The sequence below is a fragment of the Borostomias antarcticus genome (assembly GCF_949987555.1).
Source record: "Borostomias antarcticus genome assembly, chromosome: 3".
Taxonomy (NCBI): Eukaryota; Metazoa; Chordata; class Actinopteri; order Stomiiformes; family Stomiidae; genus Borostomias; species Borostomias antarcticus.
This window is the reverse complement of record NC_140236.1, coordinates 9222789-9240288: the sequence shown is the minus strand read 5'-3', so window position 1 is coordinate 9240288 and position 17500 is coordinate 9222789. Positions and strand designations below refer to the sequence as shown.

The 17500-nt window shown below is 46.1% G+C and overlaps 5 protein-coding genes across 6 annotated transcripts in view; 3 read left to right on the top strand and 2 right to left on the bottom strand.

Moving 5' to 3' along the window:
• The window catches only part of etv7 (ETS variant transcription factor 7), a gene marked incomplete at its 3' end in the record, with an annotated part of 3667 nt that extends 3440 nt beyond the window's left edge, over positions 1-227 (bottom strand). Inside the window, exon 1 of the mRNA XM_084435977.1 lies at positions 119-227. The remainder of the gene's footprint in view (positions 1-118) is intronic.
• A 1307-nt stretch (positions 228-1534) lies between these two features.
• LOC311307176 (putative methyltransferase YdaC) lies at positions 1535-2553 on the top strand (the record flags this gene model as incomplete). Its single annotated transcript, XM_084435976.1, has 3 exons — positions 1535-1789; positions 1933-2113; positions 2284-2553. The coding sequence occupies 3 exons, from the start codon at positions 1535-1537 to the stop codon at positions 2478-2480; spliced, it is 633 nt and encodes a 210-aa protein (XP_084292102.1). The 3' UTR covers positions 2481-2553.
• A 2858-nt stretch (positions 2554-5411) lies between these two features.
• On the top strand, positions 5412-6642 carry LOC311329811 (putative methyltransferase YdaC; the record flags this gene model as incomplete). Its single annotated transcript, XM_084461738.1, has 3 exons — positions 5412-5666; positions 6079-6259; positions 6446-6642. 3 exons carry the CDS (start codon positions 5412-5414, stop codon positions 6640-6642), a joined length of 633 nt encoding a protein of 210 aa, XP_084317864.1.
• Positions 6643-9146: 2504 nt separating this feature from the next.
• ube2t (ubiquitin-conjugating enzyme E2T (putative)) lies at positions 9147-11904 on the top strand (the record flags this gene model as incomplete). The annotated part of the gene is made up of 7 exons (XM_084435975.1): positions 9147-9196; positions 9532-9654; positions 9773-9842; positions 10066-10171; positions 10334-10432; positions 10608-10691; positions 11779-11904. The coding sequence occupies exons 2-7, from the start codon at positions 9546-9548 to the stop codon at positions 11902-11904; spliced, it is 594 nt and encodes a 197-aa protein (XP_084292101.1). The 5' UTR covers positions 9147-9196; positions 9532-9545.
• A 781-nt stretch (positions 11905-12685) lies between these two features.
• lgr6 (leucine-rich repeat containing G protein-coupled receptor 6) overlaps positions 12686-17500 on the bottom strand; it is a 66264-nt gene continuing 61449 nt past the window's right edge. For both annotated transcript variants that reach the window (XM_084461763.1, XM_084461764.1), the window contains exons 16-18: positions 16640-16794; positions 15209-15289; positions 12686-14968 (exon numbers count right to left, since the gene is read on the bottom strand). In XM_084461763.1, the coding sequence (XP_084317889.1) occupies positions 13704-14968; positions 15209-15289; positions 16640-16794 (1501 nt within the window). In that variant the 3' untranslated portion in view covers positions 12686-13703. The remainder of the gene's footprint in view (positions 14969-15208; positions 15290-16639; positions 16795-17500) is intronic.

Here is a 17500-nt window from a genome sequence, read left to right as displayed (position 1 = left end):
AATATTACTACTACTACTACTACTACTACTACTACTACTACTCCATGGAGGGCTCGTCAATGACCTAGAGAGAGAGAGACTACTACTACTGTACCACTACATAGTATTGGCCACTCACGTAAGCGTCCTGGCAGCTGCCACACGTCATCCTGTGCAGGGTGGCAGCTGGGCTGCAGGGCCGGGGAAGGGAGACAGACAGCGGGGGGAACCAGAGCTGCCAAGGGACTGGTTCCTCTATGCTCCCGCTACACACACACACACACACACACACACACACACACACACACACACACACACACACACACACACACACACACACATTGCATTTGATAATAATGCACACACTTTCACCTTTATTTTGCCCATTGAGAACATTTATGGTGCCCTGGTTACATAATCATAAGAAATATATAACGGTAGGCTATATTATTTCTCCTTTATTTTTTTTTTTACAATCACACACACGTTTTCTCTGCTCTGTAGCCTGTATATATAGCCTTGCCGTCCTGCCATCACGAGTTCACATCCCAAAAACTAAAAGTGAAAGTAATTTAATGCTTTAAGTATTAATCAAATCAATTCCAAAGTGTTTTCTTCAAGTGTGTCATTGGAAAGAACAAGTTAGCGAGAGGCTGCAATAATGCGTAGCCTACTTCCCCGTGTGAACTTACCTTGATCAGAGGTGACGGGGAAACGTCTCCCATTACTGCCCTGGAATGAAAAAAGTAACTACAATAACGTTTTACAAAATATGTAGAGCGCTATATAACACAAAGATGAAAAACACAAAGATTTAGTCTTTATCTGTATAATCAGGAATAATAAAAAAACGAAAGGAGGTCGACAAATTTATTTTCAGAGGACACATTCTGAATCGATCCTTCCGGGAAATGAAAACGAAAGGAATCATATCCCCACTAGTGGGTGTGTAATAGCTGCAGATTATTTGTAGCCTAAGGTTTGAGAGAGATCACAAATAGCCGTAATGACTTTGAATTTAGTGGCCTATATTTAATGTATTATATGAAAATATTAATTTCTGGATGTCATAATTTATAATTGTATCATAAAACAATCATCACTACTAAGAACCAAAACATCGGCTGCTGCCAGTGCGCGCGCGTTCGTTTGCTTGCCCTGATAACCAGGAGCGCTCGTGCTTGTGCGTGTGTTGCGTAGCTCCGCCTTTAGGAAAAGGAAGCTCGTGTTTAAGATAATCCACCCTGGTGTTGCAGTAATCGTGGTTTATGCGTTACCTTTTTGAGTGTTCCAATGTTTTTATAACTCAACAGTGTCAGTAAGTCATATTCACATTTTCTTTACTGTCAGTTGTGAGAATGTGATCGTTCTACAGTGCCAGAACTTATTTCATTGTCCTTTCAGCATGATCAGCAAATGAATTGTCTCATGTCCTTGACAGGCAGGTGTCAATATTTGTGAAAAAAAAAGAAGCTTCATAGTCAAATATTGACTGCCTGTCACAGACCAGTTTACAGACTACCCTGCATGTTTCTCCCTCCTTTTCCCTGCAGAGATGTTGGCAAACAGACTGGGACAGGAGTTGGGTCATCCCACACGTTCACTGGCGGGGTGGCTGGTCACCAAGTTTCTCCTCTGGCATAACCAGGTGCTGGAGGAGAAGGCAGTGCATCTGTGTGGGATCCGTCCAGACGACACAGTCCTGGAGCTGGGCCACGGACCCGGCCTGGGCCTGCAGTCTGCCGCCAGACTACTCACAGCGCCTGCGGGCAAACTCATAGGAGTGGACTACTCTAAGTACATGCACCAGGTGAGACTTAGACGTGTGTGTGTGTGTGTGCGCGTCTGCGTGTGTGTGTACTAGCCCACCACCTCATTTGCTCGACTTTACCCCATATATACGTATTTTCCTCTCTCTCCTCTCCCTCCTACACCACCCACCCCCACCACCAGAGGGCAGGAGAGCTTATGAGGGACCTGGTAGCCAGCGGGAAGGTAACTTTGCACCACTGCGATGTAGCGGCCATGCCCCTGCTAGATAGCAGTGTGGACAGAGTGTTCCACTGCAACTGCTACTACTTCTGGCCTGACCTGAGGAAAGGCGCTGCAGAGATACACAGAGTGATGAAACCAGGTATGGCTGTGACTCAAAGCTCTGGGTAAACCAATTAACGTGACATTTGAGGCCTAACTGCAAGTAAGTTTAATCATAATTATAGGCAGCTTTCTCCTCTATGAATCACCCTATGTATATGAATTTCTTTCTTTCTTTCTTTCTTTCTTTCTCTCTCTCCTTCTCTTCAGGTGGTCTGATGGTGACCACACTGAAGCTGAAAGGGGTGGCACTGTTGGCGTCTAAACGGGTGATGCCAGGAGAGAACTGGCGCCCAGAGGCCTACATGGGCGCGCTGCAGGACTCAGGGTTCTCTGACGTCCGTATGGAGGACTTACAGGACAGTGACGTCACCTTTCAAGCCATATATGCCACCGCCTCAAAATGAGAGGAGTGAAATTATGTTGGGCCATAGAAGAACCCATAATTATTTGTTGTAACACACTAATGTATGAAACAAGTGGTTTTCTCAATAATGCAAACATGATGGAGATGCAAACTATTATTGTAATATATTATTGTAAGTCGCTATGGGTAAAAGTGTGTGCTAAATTACTTTAATGTAAACTATCTATGGACTATGTAAACTGGTTATGTACAGCATTGTCATCTGGAATATGTAGAGGTGGGTCGTATGCCCACCTCCCTTGTTCTCTGTAAAGTGCATTGTGTTGCCTCTGGGTATGAAATGTGCTATACAAATAAAGCTTTGATTGATTGATTGATTGATTGATTGATTGATTGATTGATTGATTGATTGTGCTTGTAGGCTAAACGCACATTGATGTCTCATGTTTTTGTGGACTGGGTCTATAATCTTGAATGTATCCGTATAACAGTATCTCATGCAGGTTATTTGCAGTTGAATACTTAAGTATGGGTTATCATTAGATTTTACATGACATTACAGTAATTTAACTGACGCTTTTATCTGCGTCTTTGCTCTGTGCAACTACAACACCAACAATGCACTGCGCCAAAGGCGGGTTTCTGATGACGTATGACGTGAGAAAATCAAGGGGCCAGGAACTGGCCAGGAAGCGATTTACTTCCTGAAACATTTTGATCAGCGCCATCTTGCCGAATCGACCCCTTTTGACATGCGCAGTTGTGCTTTTCTCAGACCCCGCCGCGTTCACGAACAGTTTGCAGGTTCCTGTGGTTTTCCAATGCGCATTCACAGCTCCCCCGCGCTCTGTTACTGTGTCTGAATTAGCATTAAGAACTAGCTTGCGTAAAATACTGATTCTGTCAAATATATCGTTTCGAAAAATTATTTATTTATCCAGGCATCTTAGTTTTAACAGTTTCATTATAGCGGAGCAGGTTATATTTGCTCGTATGTGGTATTTTTTCTGTTCACAACTTTGCGATCGTACAGCCAGGCTACAGAGCTCCAGAACCCCCTATGCCAAGCCGAGCTGCATCACATTGTGGCCGGCCCAGAGAGCTCCTGTTGCGGGTACAAGCACAGGGCTAATAGCTCCGTTTGTGGTGCTATTTTCCATTCGCTGAGTACAATCAGAATGGATATGTTAAAGATATGGATTTGTGTTAGGATTCATCAAGGGCGAATGGAAAATAGCACCACAAACTCCCCTATTAGCCGCGTTCCTGTACCGCAACAGGAGCATTCTGTTCCGGCCGCTCCTCTACTATGGCTACGGTTTCTGGAGCTCTGTAGCCTGGCTGTACGATCGCGAAGTTGTGAACAGAATAAATACAACACACGAGCAAATATGACCTGCTCCGCTATAATGAAACTGTTAAAACTAAGATGCCTGGATAAAGAAATAATTTTTCGAAACGATATATTTGACATAATTGTGATTTGTTGGCAGGTACTTAACAATGCTAATGCAGGGGCACGCAATACAGCGGGGAGAGCGGTGAACGCGCATTAAACATCCACATGAATGTGTAAACTTCGTGGACACGGTCGGGTCAACAAATCACGTGGTTAAAAAGCACAACTGCGCATGCCTGGGACGCAAAAAAACACAACTGCGCATGCCTGGGACGCAAAAAAACACAACTGCGCATGTCAAAAGGGGTCGGTGGACCCTTCAAAAAGCTTCACTCTCAAGAACTAGGCGTCAACGTAATCACCGGTCACCGCATCCAGTTCTATTAATACATCCATGGGGAAAATCAAACAGCTGGTGCTCAAATTTGTGTTTGGTCAAATTTATCGTTCAGGTAAGCCTTTCACAGATCTAGATAGTATTTTATTTGTCGATGATAATAGCTAGCATACATTAATCAGCCAACCTGCTGAGTTGTTAATGTTGGCTAGTTAACTGTGAAACTGAACCTAACCTTAGTGAACATTAAAGCTAGCTAGCTAGCTAATGCTAACGCTAATGCTAATTCTAATGCTAACTCTAATGCTAATGCTAATGCTAGCTAGCTAAAAGCTAGCATTAGTGTTCGAATTAGAGTTAGCTAGCTAATGCTAGCTAGCTAAAGCTAGCATTAGTGTTAGAATTAGCGTTAGCTAGCTAGCATTATCGTTAGGATTACCATTAGCTAGCTAGCGTCAGCGTTCAAAAGTGCCATTTGTCATGTCACGGTGACCTTGACCATTGATATTTGAATACCAAAATCGAATCCAATTAATCTAATTAAGTCCAACTGGACATTTGGCTAAATATGTACAAATTCTGTCAAGCCGTTCTTGAGATATCAGGCCAAAAACACCTTTTGTGAGGTCAGTGACCCTTGACCTTGGACCCCCACAATGTAATCAGTTAATCCTTGAGTCCAACTGGACATTTTACCGAAATATGAACAAATTCTGTTAAGCCTTTGAGATATTGTGTTCATCAGGCCAAAAACACATTTTGTGAGGTCACAGTGACCTTGAACTTTGACCTTTGACCCCCACAATGTAAGCAGTTCATCCTTGAGTGCCAGTGAACATTTGTACCAAAGTGTGTTGCGTAGCTCCGACTTTAGGAAAAGGAAGCTTGTGTTCAAGAGAATCCACCCTGGTGTTGCAGTAATTGTGGTTTATGCACCACCTTTTTGAGTGTTCCAATGTTTTTATAACTCAACAGTGTCAGTAAGTCATATTCACAGGGTCTGTCAGTTGACTGTTGTGAGAATGTGATCATTCTACAGTGTCAGAACTTATTTTATTGGCCTTTAAGCATGATCAGCAAATTAATTGTCTCATGTCCTTGACAGGCAGGTGTCAATATTTGTGTTTTTAAAAAAAAAGAAAAAAAGAAGCTTCATAGTCAAATATTGACACCGGCCTGTCACAGACCAGTTTACAGACTACCCTGCATGTTTCTCCCTCCTTTTCCCTGCAGAGATGTTGGCAAACAGACTGGGACAGCAGTTGGATCATCCCACATGTTCACTGGCGGGGTGGCTGGTCACCAAGTTTCTCCTCTGGCATAACCAGGTGCTGGAGGAGAAGGCAGTGCATCTGTGTGGGATCCGTCCAGACGACACAGTCCTGGAGCTGGGCCACGGACCCGGCCTGGGCCTGCAGTCTGCCGCCAGACTACTCACAGAGCCTGCGGGCAAACTCATAGGAGTGGACTACTCTAAGTACATGCACCAAGTGAGACTTAGACGTGTGCGTGCGTGTGTGTGCGTGCGCGTCTGCGTGTGTGTATGTGTGTACTAGCCCACTACCTCATTTGATGTAGAGCGGGTTGTTCAGTGATCGAAGGGTCAGTGGTTCGAATCCCAGCTCCAACTGTCCACATGTCGAAGTGTCCTTGAGCAAGACACCTAACCCCAAATTGCTCCCAATGAGCAGGTTAGCACCTTGCATGGCAGCTACCACCATTGGTGTGTGAATTTGTGTGTGAATGGGTGAATGAGAGGCCATTGTAAAGCGCTTCGAGTGCCGCTAAGGTGGAAAAGCGTTATATAAGTGCAGTCCATTTACCATTTGCTCGACCTTACCCCATATACACGTCTTTTCCTTTCTCTCCTCTCCCTCCTACACCACCCACCCCCACCACCAGAGGGCAGGAGAGATTATGAGGGACCTGGTAGCCAGCGGGAAGGTAACTTTGCACCACTGCGATGTGGCGGCCATGCCCCTGCTAGATAGCAGTGTGGACAGAGTGTTCCACTGCAACTGCTACTACTTCTGGCCTGACCTGAGGAAAGGCGCTGCAGAGATACACAGAGTGATGAAACCAGGTATGGCTGTGACTCAAAGCTCTGGGTAAACCAATTAACGTGACATTTGAGGCCTAACTGCAAGTAAGTTTAATCATAATTATAGGCAGCTTTCTCCTCTATGAATCACCCTATGTATATGAATTTCTTTCTTTCTTTCTCTCTCTCTTTCTTTCTTTCTCTCTCTCTATCTCTCCTTCTCTTCAGGTGGTCTGATGGTGACCACACTGAAGCTGAAAGGGGTGGCACTGTTGGCGTCTAAGCGGGTGATGCCAGGAGAGAACTGGCGCCCAGAGGCCTACATGGGCGCGCTGCAGGACTCAGGGTTCTCTGACGTCCGTATGGAGGACTTACAGGACAGTGACGTCACCTTTCAAGCCATATATGCCACCGCCTCAAAATGAGGGGTGAAATTATGTTGGGCCATAGAAGAACACATCATTATTTGTTGTAACACACTAATGTATGAAACAAGTGGTTTTCTCAATAATGCATCTATACCTGAGTGTGCGGTGTCTTCCTTTTCAATTTTGTTCCCCGTCTCCAGCACCTCTCCCAGCTTTCCAGGTGTGCGTTTTCTCCGTTTTTTCTCAATAATGCAAACATGATGGAGATACAATAATAGTTTGCAAGTCGCTATGGGTAAAAGTGTGTGCTAAATGACTTTAATGTAAAGTATATATGGACTATGTAAGCTGATTATGTACAGCATTGTGATTGTAGGCTAAACGCACATTGATGTCATGTTTTTGTGGACTGGGTCTATAATCTTGAATGTATCCGTATAATAGTATCTCATGCAGGTTATTTGCAGTTGAATACTTAAGTATGGATTATCATTGGATTATCATTAGATTGTACATGACATTACAGTTACATTACAGATGACATACATTTAAAGTCCCAGTTAACCAAAATCAGAGATTTGCTTGAAAACACATTCTATGTGTTAGTGATGCATTGCTGATAACATGTAAAAATGGGATGAACCATGTGTAGTACTGAATTGTGAAGTTAGACCAGTTTTGTGTTTTTGACCAGTTTTGATTTCTGGATTTTCTGGGCAGGCTTAAAACGGTACCGGATGACGTAGAGCGGTGTTCTTAGCATATCCCCGCCCTAACACTATATAAAGCTCGAATGGATTTGAATCTTCGGTTCTCCTGCTCAATCTTGAGTCTAGAATTAGCTAGTTTTTCTTAGTTAGCAATGCCTATGCATAAAACTAAACGAATATGCATCCTTCCTGGATGCCAGCAGGAATGGGATGATAAGGTCTCCTTCTTTCACTCCCGAGTAAAGCTGAAATGAGAAGCAAATGGTTAGCATTTTTGAAGAGCCATGGTGTTACAGAGTCTGTCACCGCTAGCGCCCGCCTCTGCAGCAAACATTTCACTCCCGAAAGCTTCTGCAATTATAATATGAGGCTTTTGGGTTTCACGGACTCACGACTGGTCCTGGTGAATTCGGCGGAGCCAACCATCTCCCTCCCCGGCCTCCATTCTCCTCCTGTTGCATCAACCTTTGGTGCCGACACCGCTACCTTGTGTGCTTATAGCTAATTAACGTTATAACGTTAGCTAGGTAACGTAAGCAATAGGGAAATACACTGCTACGTTAATCTACAAAATGTGTCTTGACATTTATGTGGTAATGTCAGCTATGATGAATTATATTATATCTTAGGAGGAATTATAGCTAACATTAGCTATGTAGCTTGCAGATGGGAGTGTGTATAGCCTATAACCTTAGTCTAGCTAACATAGCTAGCAGCACCGACCAGGCGACCACCCACCAAATAACGTTACGGATGATATATTATGACTATAAGCGTTAACTATACAGAAACTGCCTGCCATATTTGTGGCACCTGATGTGCGTATGGGTTCACCGGTAATGGTTACAATATATTTGTCCAGCGGGAGACCGGGAGGCGGGAGCGAGGGGGATGGTTAGGTAGACCAGCTGCAGCTGGAGAAAGACTCACCCTCTCCCAGTGAAGCGGTGCTCGGCGGCTACTGGCTGAACATTCCAGTTCTGTGTGATATGTTGCGGGAAAGTTGAAGCCGAGTGCTCGTTATTCTCACACATAACATTGCCAACGAGAGTGGATGAGTCTGTCCCGATTATCAACTCCGGTAATGTACGCTTCTTCGCGCTATCAGCGCTGTTCAAGCCAGTGACTAAAAGGTACATTTTAAACAACTTTTTCCATTGATCCCAAGGGACGACAGGATCGCCTGGGAGGGATAGGAATGGGTCCGGAGGTGGCAGGGAGAAAATAGGGACAGACTCATACATTCCTCGTTGCCTGTTTTTGTATTTTGCATCTAAGGGCAGTAACACTGGCGCGTTGGTATAGAGTAGCTACAGTTTTACCTGTGTTTGTCAGGAGGTAGGTTAGGAGGAAGCATCTGTGCATTTGACTCATTAGACAAGTGTAATTTCAACTCCTCTCTGTTTTCACAAAGCTGTGCCTTCCTACCACAAAAGAGACGGCGTGCCAGTGTGACAATATGCAGACCAGAGAACGGTACTATTTGACAGGTTCTTCCCTCCACACCCCCTCCCCACGCAATTGGGTGTGGCTTCGGTGCCTTCAGCAGACACGCCCCCACAGTCTCAGACCAGAGAATGCTGCTGATTTTTAACCGATTTTGAAGCCTTATTTTATATACTTAGCGACATTTTTAATCACTCAGATTTGGCTGGGTGGTTAATGACATGTTTTCCTGTGGTGTGTGAAGCTCATAACAAAAATTTGAACTGGGTTAACCTGGACTTTAACTGACGCTTTTATCTGCGTCTTTGCTCTGTGCAACTACAACACCAACAATGCACTGCGCCAAAGGCGGGTTTCTGATGACGTATGACGTGGGAAAATCAAAATAGTTTGCGCACAGCTGGTGCTCAAATTTGTGTTTGGCGAAGGAACGTTTAGTCAAATTTATCGTTCAGGTAAGGCTTTCACAGATCTAGATAGTATTTTTTTGTCGATGATAATAGCTACCATACATTAATCAGCCAACGTGCTTAGTTGTTAATGTTGGCTAGTAAACTGAAACTGAACCTAACCTTAGTGAACGTTATAGCTAGTTAGATGTTGGCTAGCTAACGTTGTATAACAGCGAGCCAACTTTAGCTTGATAGTTAAGTGTTGGCGAACGTCAGAGTCTGTCAGGGTCGTCTTCTTAGTGGCAAACAAACAAATACACCAATGACTTATATGTAGTCGGAATTAGGTTGTGTGTTGCTGTGTGTGTCTCACGTTGTTTCGCCCCACACACATACAGCCACACCGGGCACAATGCAGAGGACCTCCCGCCTGAAGCGCGAGCTCCAGTTGCTGAGCACGGAACCTCCCCCGGGGATCACGTGCTGGCAGACCGAGGGACAGATGGACGATCTCCGGGCACGTAAGTGGACCTCTGATGCATACTGAACTACAAACCAACGTTTTCTAATCTATGAATCAATGAGTAGCCGAGGGATCAGTGGGCAAATGACAACCTGTGTTTCTTCCTTGGTTTGCAGAGATAGTTGGTGGATCGGACACTCCTTTCGAAGGTGGACTATTCACCTTGGAGATCAAGGTCCCTGAGAGGTATGTTGTGTTTGAGGCGTCATTGCACAGTGAATATGATTGGATTGTACCTTCCTTCATAATAATAATAATAATAATTTATTTTATAAAAAAAACACTTTTCATTGTGAGACATTTCATTTGAGAGTCTCAAAAGTGCTGACATTTATTTCATGATGTAATCATGAATGCCCCTCTGGTATAATGACAGCCCAGTTGACAACAGAAAAATCCTCATCTTCAGGTATCCCTTTGAGCCTCCCCAAATCCACTTCTTGACACCCATATACCACCCCAACATCGACAACGCTGGACGCATTTGCCACGATGCCCTCAAACTCCCACCCAAGGTAATACCATGTCCTACTGTACAGTTTTTATCTATCATTACAGTACATGTGTTCAGACCATTGTGAATGGAGGAGACAATGGAGAGGACTGAGGCACTTAACAAATTCCTTTTTAAGTCATATTACTGGGTTCCTCAACACTTTCTGAACGTTCTCTTGTAGGGTGCGTGGAGACCTTCCCTCAACATTCCGACGGTCCTCACCTCCATTCAGCTGCTGATGGCTGAGCCCAACCCAGACGACCCTCTCATGGCTGATATAGTAAGACACACACACGCGTTACCTCACTGATGGTGTCCGTGGTCTGTTCAGTCGGAGCAGGCAACATAGCGTGGAACATCTACTGACCTTAGGGAATGGAGTAGACCTCTAACCAGCATGCACTGTTTTTATGACTACTTAGTGCTAATAATATTCTCATCCTATTTGATCACAGTCATCTGAGTTCAAGTACAACAAGCAGCTGTACCTGGAGAAGGCCAGGAAGTGGACCCAGAAACATGCTGTGCAGAAGAACACGGTAAAACAGCCTGCTGTTCAAGTTTAGTTCCATCTGACATTCAAACACCAAGGACCCTTAATACTATAAGCGTTGAACTTTTTTCAGACCAGTAAGTGCTAAAGCACACGCTCTTAAGCATCTTATATCTTATTGTCCTAACTAATGGCCCATCAGTCTCCATCTCAACAGCACACGCAACCCCACAAGCCATTAGCCTAGCTTAGACTACTTGGTTTTATGCCAGAAAAAAAAGAATACGCAATGTAATTGTGAACTTTTATTTGGTTAAATAAAATAATCATGAGTGATTACAAATGTAACGAAATCACTAACATGTCTGACATTGTGTTGCCGCAACAATCTACAATGGAGAAATAAGTCATTCTTTTGTGCCGTCCTTCTTTATGGCCTAAAACATCTCCATCTTTCTTTCAATGTAAGTGTTCTCGTAACAAACAGAAACCCTGCGCCAAGCCATCATATCTATTTGTCTCATTCAACAGTCAACACACACCTTGGTTCTATTGCTGGCAGGTTCCACAGTTCTTCTTGGTTCTATTGCTGGCAGGTTCCAGCTCCTTGGTTGGAGAACATTGTTGTCTTCCCTAGAGGCATTTTTTTCTGTCGGCCTGCCATTTGGTAGACTGCTCAGTATAGAGTATATTCATTTTCTTATTTAATGTCACATTCATTGTCTCAATGCGCTAATAGGGTCATTATTCAAATGTATGCATTCGGCCTGAGGAGAGAGGCAGGGGCATTCACACTGGAGTACCACTGGGTTCAAATACGTTTTTCATGGCAATAGGTGGTGCTTGAGCTGAAAAAATGTCAAACTCCGTAATTAACATTTTGTAATCATGACAACATAGAGGTTAGTACAGATACATAGGAAAAGGGCAGGGGAAATGGACACTGACAGAATAATTGAAAGTTGAGTACCACAACATACATTGCCATGGCAAACTGTGCTAGTGTAGCCTTCTAACCACAAGATGGGGCTGTGATTCCATTTAGACACAACTCTCCATGGTGAGCAGGAAAAGTTGATTGAAAAAAATGGTGGGTTTTTGTTTTATAATTTCTGCAGCATGTTTGTGTGCAGGGAACGGTGGAATCCAAGATGGAGGAGGCCCAGTGTGGAACCGCTTCTTCCCGAAAGAGAGACACTCTGAGTGGGCAGGAACAGGCTAAAAAAGGGCCCCTGGAACCCAAGAGAGCATGTCTCTAGGTGCAGCAGACCACACCTCATCAATGGACCATCACCAACCATGGTACAAGAGAACTGTCCCAGGCTTCAGTAACTGGATACACTCAGTGAAGGAGTAGATGGATAGAATATGGATGTGAGACGGTTGTATTAGTGCTAGGCTGCAGAAAAGCTCTGCTTCGTCAGCCCTAAAACACCATCGCTTGGATTTTCTAAAATGTAACATTCCTCCCTTCCTTGGAGAAATTGCTGATCAGATGAATAGATTTATAACAACTGTGTAGATGAGCATGTTTTCACACATCCTATCATGTTAGATCAGAGATCATTTCTGGGAGTGGAGGAAGAAAGGTTTGCATTTTTGCATTTCAGACGGGACCCATGTATGGAGATGCCTTCACTTCCATTGTTCTTTTACCTGTGCCTACCTTTGTGATTGTAAGTCTTTAATTGTTCCAGACTAACCTTTGTTGTTTTGAGTGTTGTCTTATTGTTGTTCTCAATAAATATATATTGTTTTTCATGTGTATAGTGCTGTGTTCTTTTCTTTTTTTGTTTTTTCTTTTCTTATTATTTTGTTAAAATTTTTAAATATTTGATTGCTTATTGATCATATGTTGTGTCGACAACATCAATTGCCACATGGGCTAGTTATATGGGAGAGTGTGTAAGAATTCCACCAGATGGTAATACGATCAGTCACACAGAATGAAGCTATTCCTTTTATTCAATCATTATTTTATCAGTTGTATACAAAGTATGTACATCCCAAACAGCAAGTATGTTTTTACAACCTAAAGGGCTTTATTTTCTTATCATATAAAATAATATATATTTACTGCATATCATAAAAAGGGTAAACGTCACAAAGAGGGTATAGTGGAACAATAGCATGCTAGTTCAGAGGTAGTTACATTGTATGTACATTAGCTAGCCGATTCTAACAGTCTGGTGAAGAACCCTGCTACAGTACGTCCCATCTATAGGACAACATGTCTATAGGAGTCAGGTTAGGTGGCATCGTTTCAATAGAAGCTGCTAGAAGGCACTGGAACTAGGACCAGTCTAACCCGACACAATTATCATCACCACAGTTCTTACCATAGTCATTTGGAGGAAAACGTGATTAAAAATGCTCTTAGATTGTCTAGAAACAACATCAGCTCGCTCTGGTGGTATAAGTACGCTACCACAGTATTATATAATTATGCTTTGCTATCCATACCTGCCTTTTGATGTAGCTTCATGCATCTGTAAAATTTAACGGAACCTTTTAACTGATGGACATTTAACATTTCAACAAAAATTCAACATTTACATTTTCACTGTACGAATATTCAACTGCTTCCCAGATCGTCGCCGACGATTTCACTCTCAGAAAGGAGCGTGTGAAACACGGCACTGTTTGTCGACCTAATTTAAGACCCTCATCAGACCTAACCGTAGTTTGTGTGTGTCCTTTCGTTTTGTGGCCCTCGGCTGAACGAAATCAGTGGAAAGAGTCCCTTTTGCGTGGTTGAAGGAAGTCCTTATTTGATCTATTTTCCAACATTGTATCGGCGAATTGAGTTCAGGTTCTGTTTTGACACTTACAGACTGTTAAAGACACCTGGGGTTGTTGGCCTGCCCTGGTAGTGTGAATGGACACGTAGTGAGCGGTCACTCACTGACTCTACTGTCTCTGCGGGGCCCAGACTGAGGGGCATGTAGGGGACTGATGCCCACTGAGGCTCTCTGCTGTTTTCATTTGATTGTCCGGGATACGGAGGGTCCCGGTCATCCAGACGGCCAGCGGACCGGCCGGTCGTCCACCCGGTCGTTCAGTGGTGGACAGGGTGCGGGGCGTGATAGACGGGGCACGCCTTGGCGCTTGCGTCTCGCTCGTTGCTCTTCGGGAACTCTGCGTCATGGACACCCCCTCCTCTCTCGGTCTCCCTGTCCCTCTCTCTCGTGCCGGCGGGTGGCGAGGGCGTCTGGCAGGGGATGAGGGGGACCATCGAGGAGGAGGAGCAATGGGAAAACCTGATGGGCTCCATCCATGGCTGCAGGGCGTGGCCGGCCCCGGCATAGAGGGCGTCGGCCTCAGCGAGGGACACCCGCGCGGACGACGAGTCGGAGCAGGAGCTTTTCTCGGTCTCCACGGAGACCAGCGAGTCGAGGGTGCGGTCGCGGCGCAGCTGCGGGCGTCGGGCCTTGGGGAGGCGGGGCCAGAACAGGAACTGGGCGTGGTCGCGGGTGAAGAGGAGGAAGAGGAGGGGGTTGAGGCAGGCGGGGAGGGGCTGGAGGAGCAGCAGGACGGACTTCAGCACCTCCTCACCCAGGGAGAGCAGGCCCAGCAGGGAGCAGAGGGAGAGGAAGGCCACGGGGACGTAGAGCAGGCCGTTGGTGAAGATGAGCCAGGCCACGTGTTTGATCATGGCGCAGTCCCACAGGCCGTCGCACTCCCCGCGCAGCAGCTCCCAGTACAGGCGGATGTAGGAGCCAGTGACCACCAGCAGGCACAGGGTGTTCATCATGATCAGGGCCAGGGGGAACCCCAACACGGAGGGGGGGCGTGAGGCGGGCGGCGGCAGCGGGGAGGGCAGGCACAGCGGGGAGGAGCCGTACTCCCCCACGCCGGCCAGCGGGAGCGACGCCAGCGCCAGGGCGAGCGCCAGGCAGGAGAGCGCGCACGTGCGCAGGCTCCCCAGCGAGGGCGACTTGCCGTAGGCGCGCGCGCACGTCACGCTCACGCCGCACTGCACGGCGGCCAGGGTCAGCAGCAGCACGCTGGCCTCCGAGGCGAACACCCACACCCAGCCCGTCGCCCGGCAGCCGGGGCCGCCCTCCCAGCGGGCGCCGTGGCGGCCAAACTCGCCCAGGGTCAGGGCGTCGACCAGGGCGAGCGTGCACGTGCACACGCCGGTGAGGAGGTTGGCGGCGCCCATGCACGCCACGGTGAAGCGGAGGGGGGACAGGCAGCCGGCCGATCCGAAGAGGGAGAGGAGCAGGAGGGCGTTGCCCAGGAGGGACACCAGGGAGACGGACCACAGGCCCACGCGCACCAGCCAGCTGCCCAGCAGGGAGTCACAGGGGCGGAACGGACCTGGATGACGAGAGAGGAGGGGATGAGAGAGGGGAAGATGAGGGCAGTCAGAGTGAGAAAGAAGAGGAGAGAAAGGGCAAAAGAGGGAGATTGAGAGGTGGGGGCGGGGCTGACTCTACAGTGTATGGTTCTTTGTTTACGCTGGCACTGTACAATGACTCACCGCCACAAAGATGATCGCTACCTATAAGCCCATTACTCCCGTCCCTTTTCATGTGAGGGACGAAGGTGAACTCCTACCTGGGACAGGCGTGCACTGGACACTGGTCTGCAGCTTGGACTCCTCGATCTCCAGCTGGAACTCCTCCAAGTCAGGATCATCTGGAACACAGCAGCAGAGTTAGGGCCTAGAACAACCCACACAGTCTCTCTTCTTTCTATCTCTCTCTCTCTCTCTCTCTCTCTCTCTCTCTCTCTCTCTTCTCCCTCCCTCCCTCTCTCTCTCTCATTCTTTCTCCGGGTTAGCACTTGTTTGGACAGTTTCTCAGATATTGTCTAAACCCGATTTGGGACATAGAGGGTTTTTTACTGGCTTTAGGCCTTCTCCTTACCCAGGTAACAGACAGGCTGTGTATTAGTGTTTTTCCATACTGTGTACAGCAATAGGGTGTGCTCAACAAAGAACTCTTTCATCAGAAGTCTTCAGTAGGGGAGCTGTTTACAGTCAAGGAACAATGTCACCATTTAGAAGTAAAAGTTGCTATAGGCCTATAGTGTGTTTTGCAATTTTATTGGGTAACATGACCTTTGATAATTAAAAGAAGAGTGGATTCCATATCTGCAGGGGATGGCCTGTGTGAAACATTATTGCTTACTGATGTAAGGACTTGAGATATGATCACATAAATCTCCAAACAGACTACTTGTTGTAGTGATGGCTCGAAGTGAAGTGATATCATTTGAGATTTGAAATTGATCATTGTGTTTTTTGTGTTATTTATTGTGCATGGTGTTCCACAATAGGAGTTCATGATATGGGAAACACTCAAATGTGTGTATTTGTGTGTGTGTGCGTATGTGTGTGTGCGCGTATACATGTATATGTGCGTGTGTTTGTGAGCGTGCATGTTTGTGCATGTGTTCGTGCATGTGTGCTTGCGTGTGTGTGTCTTAGTGAGTTGTGTATATTGTAGTGTGCCAGCTGCCAGGTAGCTGTGGTTTCAGGGCGGTTCTGACATGTTCTGAACGGTCTCATTCCAACAGGCTCTCTGACAGAAAGAAAACTCTTTCCTGGGATTCAAACACATCTCTCCAACCAAAACCTCACAGCTTACCTTAGTGTTTTCTTAGAAAGTGTGCTTACGTTCACGTGTGTGTGTGTGTGTACATGCATATGCATTTGTGCACGTGCATAAGTGTGTAAGCATGCATTAGGATAAGTTATCTTAATGTGTGCCTTTTATTATTCTTACAGTGTGTGTCTGTTGGCCTGTATGTGTGTGTGTGTGTGTGTGTGTGTGTATGTGTAGTGGCATACATGCATGTATAGTGTGTGCTTACAATGTGTGTCTCTTGGCATATATGAATGTAAAGTGTGTGTGTGTGTGTGTGCGCGCCTGTGTGTGTGTTTACAGTGTGTGTCTGTTGGAATGTGGAAAGTGGATGTGTTCTTACAGTGTACTGTATGTCTGTTGGTATGTATTTATGTATGAAGAGTGTCTGTGTTCTTACAGTGTGTGTCTGCATGGATGGGGTACAGGGCCACGGTCCTCTTGTGTAGCTCCTCCTCCTCGTAGCCCTGCTCTGTGTCCCATTGGCTGGCTGACTTGTAGCTGTCACATGATCCATAGACGCAACACTGATAGGCGTAGGGCATCTCTATCACCCTATGACAGGGAAACACATGGAGGGGAACCTTTTATCATTTGATGACATTTTTGTCATTTAGCGACTTCAATTATGAGCTAGTGTTGGGGTGAAGTGCCTTGCTCAAGTGAACAACAGCAGGCAACGGGAAATCACTTGTCAAGCGGCCTGGCCCAATCTCAGATGACGAGATCACTCAGAGAGACAGATTCTGCCATAAAACCATCACAACAGACATGCAGGCTGTAAAACGTCTTGTCCCGTGGCTATGTTAGTAGGCCCGCGCCACTATCTCACACAATGTTAGGCACAAACTCCGACAGTCTCGGCGAAGCCTCCCTCAGCGATTTTTCAAGTGTCTGCGTGTTGCGCAGAGCGATGTGTGTCTGAGGATACGCCACAGTTACGATATGGCCATCGGCGCCGGGTCGCCTTCTTGCGGTCGGAAACCCGACCGCCATTTTGAAGTTCCTGGCTGAGTCTTGACTCCGCCCGAGGGGATGCTAACAGCGCTAACAAGAAGGAGCGTGCTGAGGAAGACATCCTCACCACCGCTGGAACGCTCCCACAAGGCCGCCAGCTGTACTGTGGGTCGGTATAGAGTAACATCGACCAAATATAACTTTGCTGCATAGCTCTGGGTCAACAGGTAATGATAGAGGGTATTTATGGAAAGCTGTTTTTGATGGAAGGATGGAGGGATGAGGAGGAGGTAAAGAGAGAGAA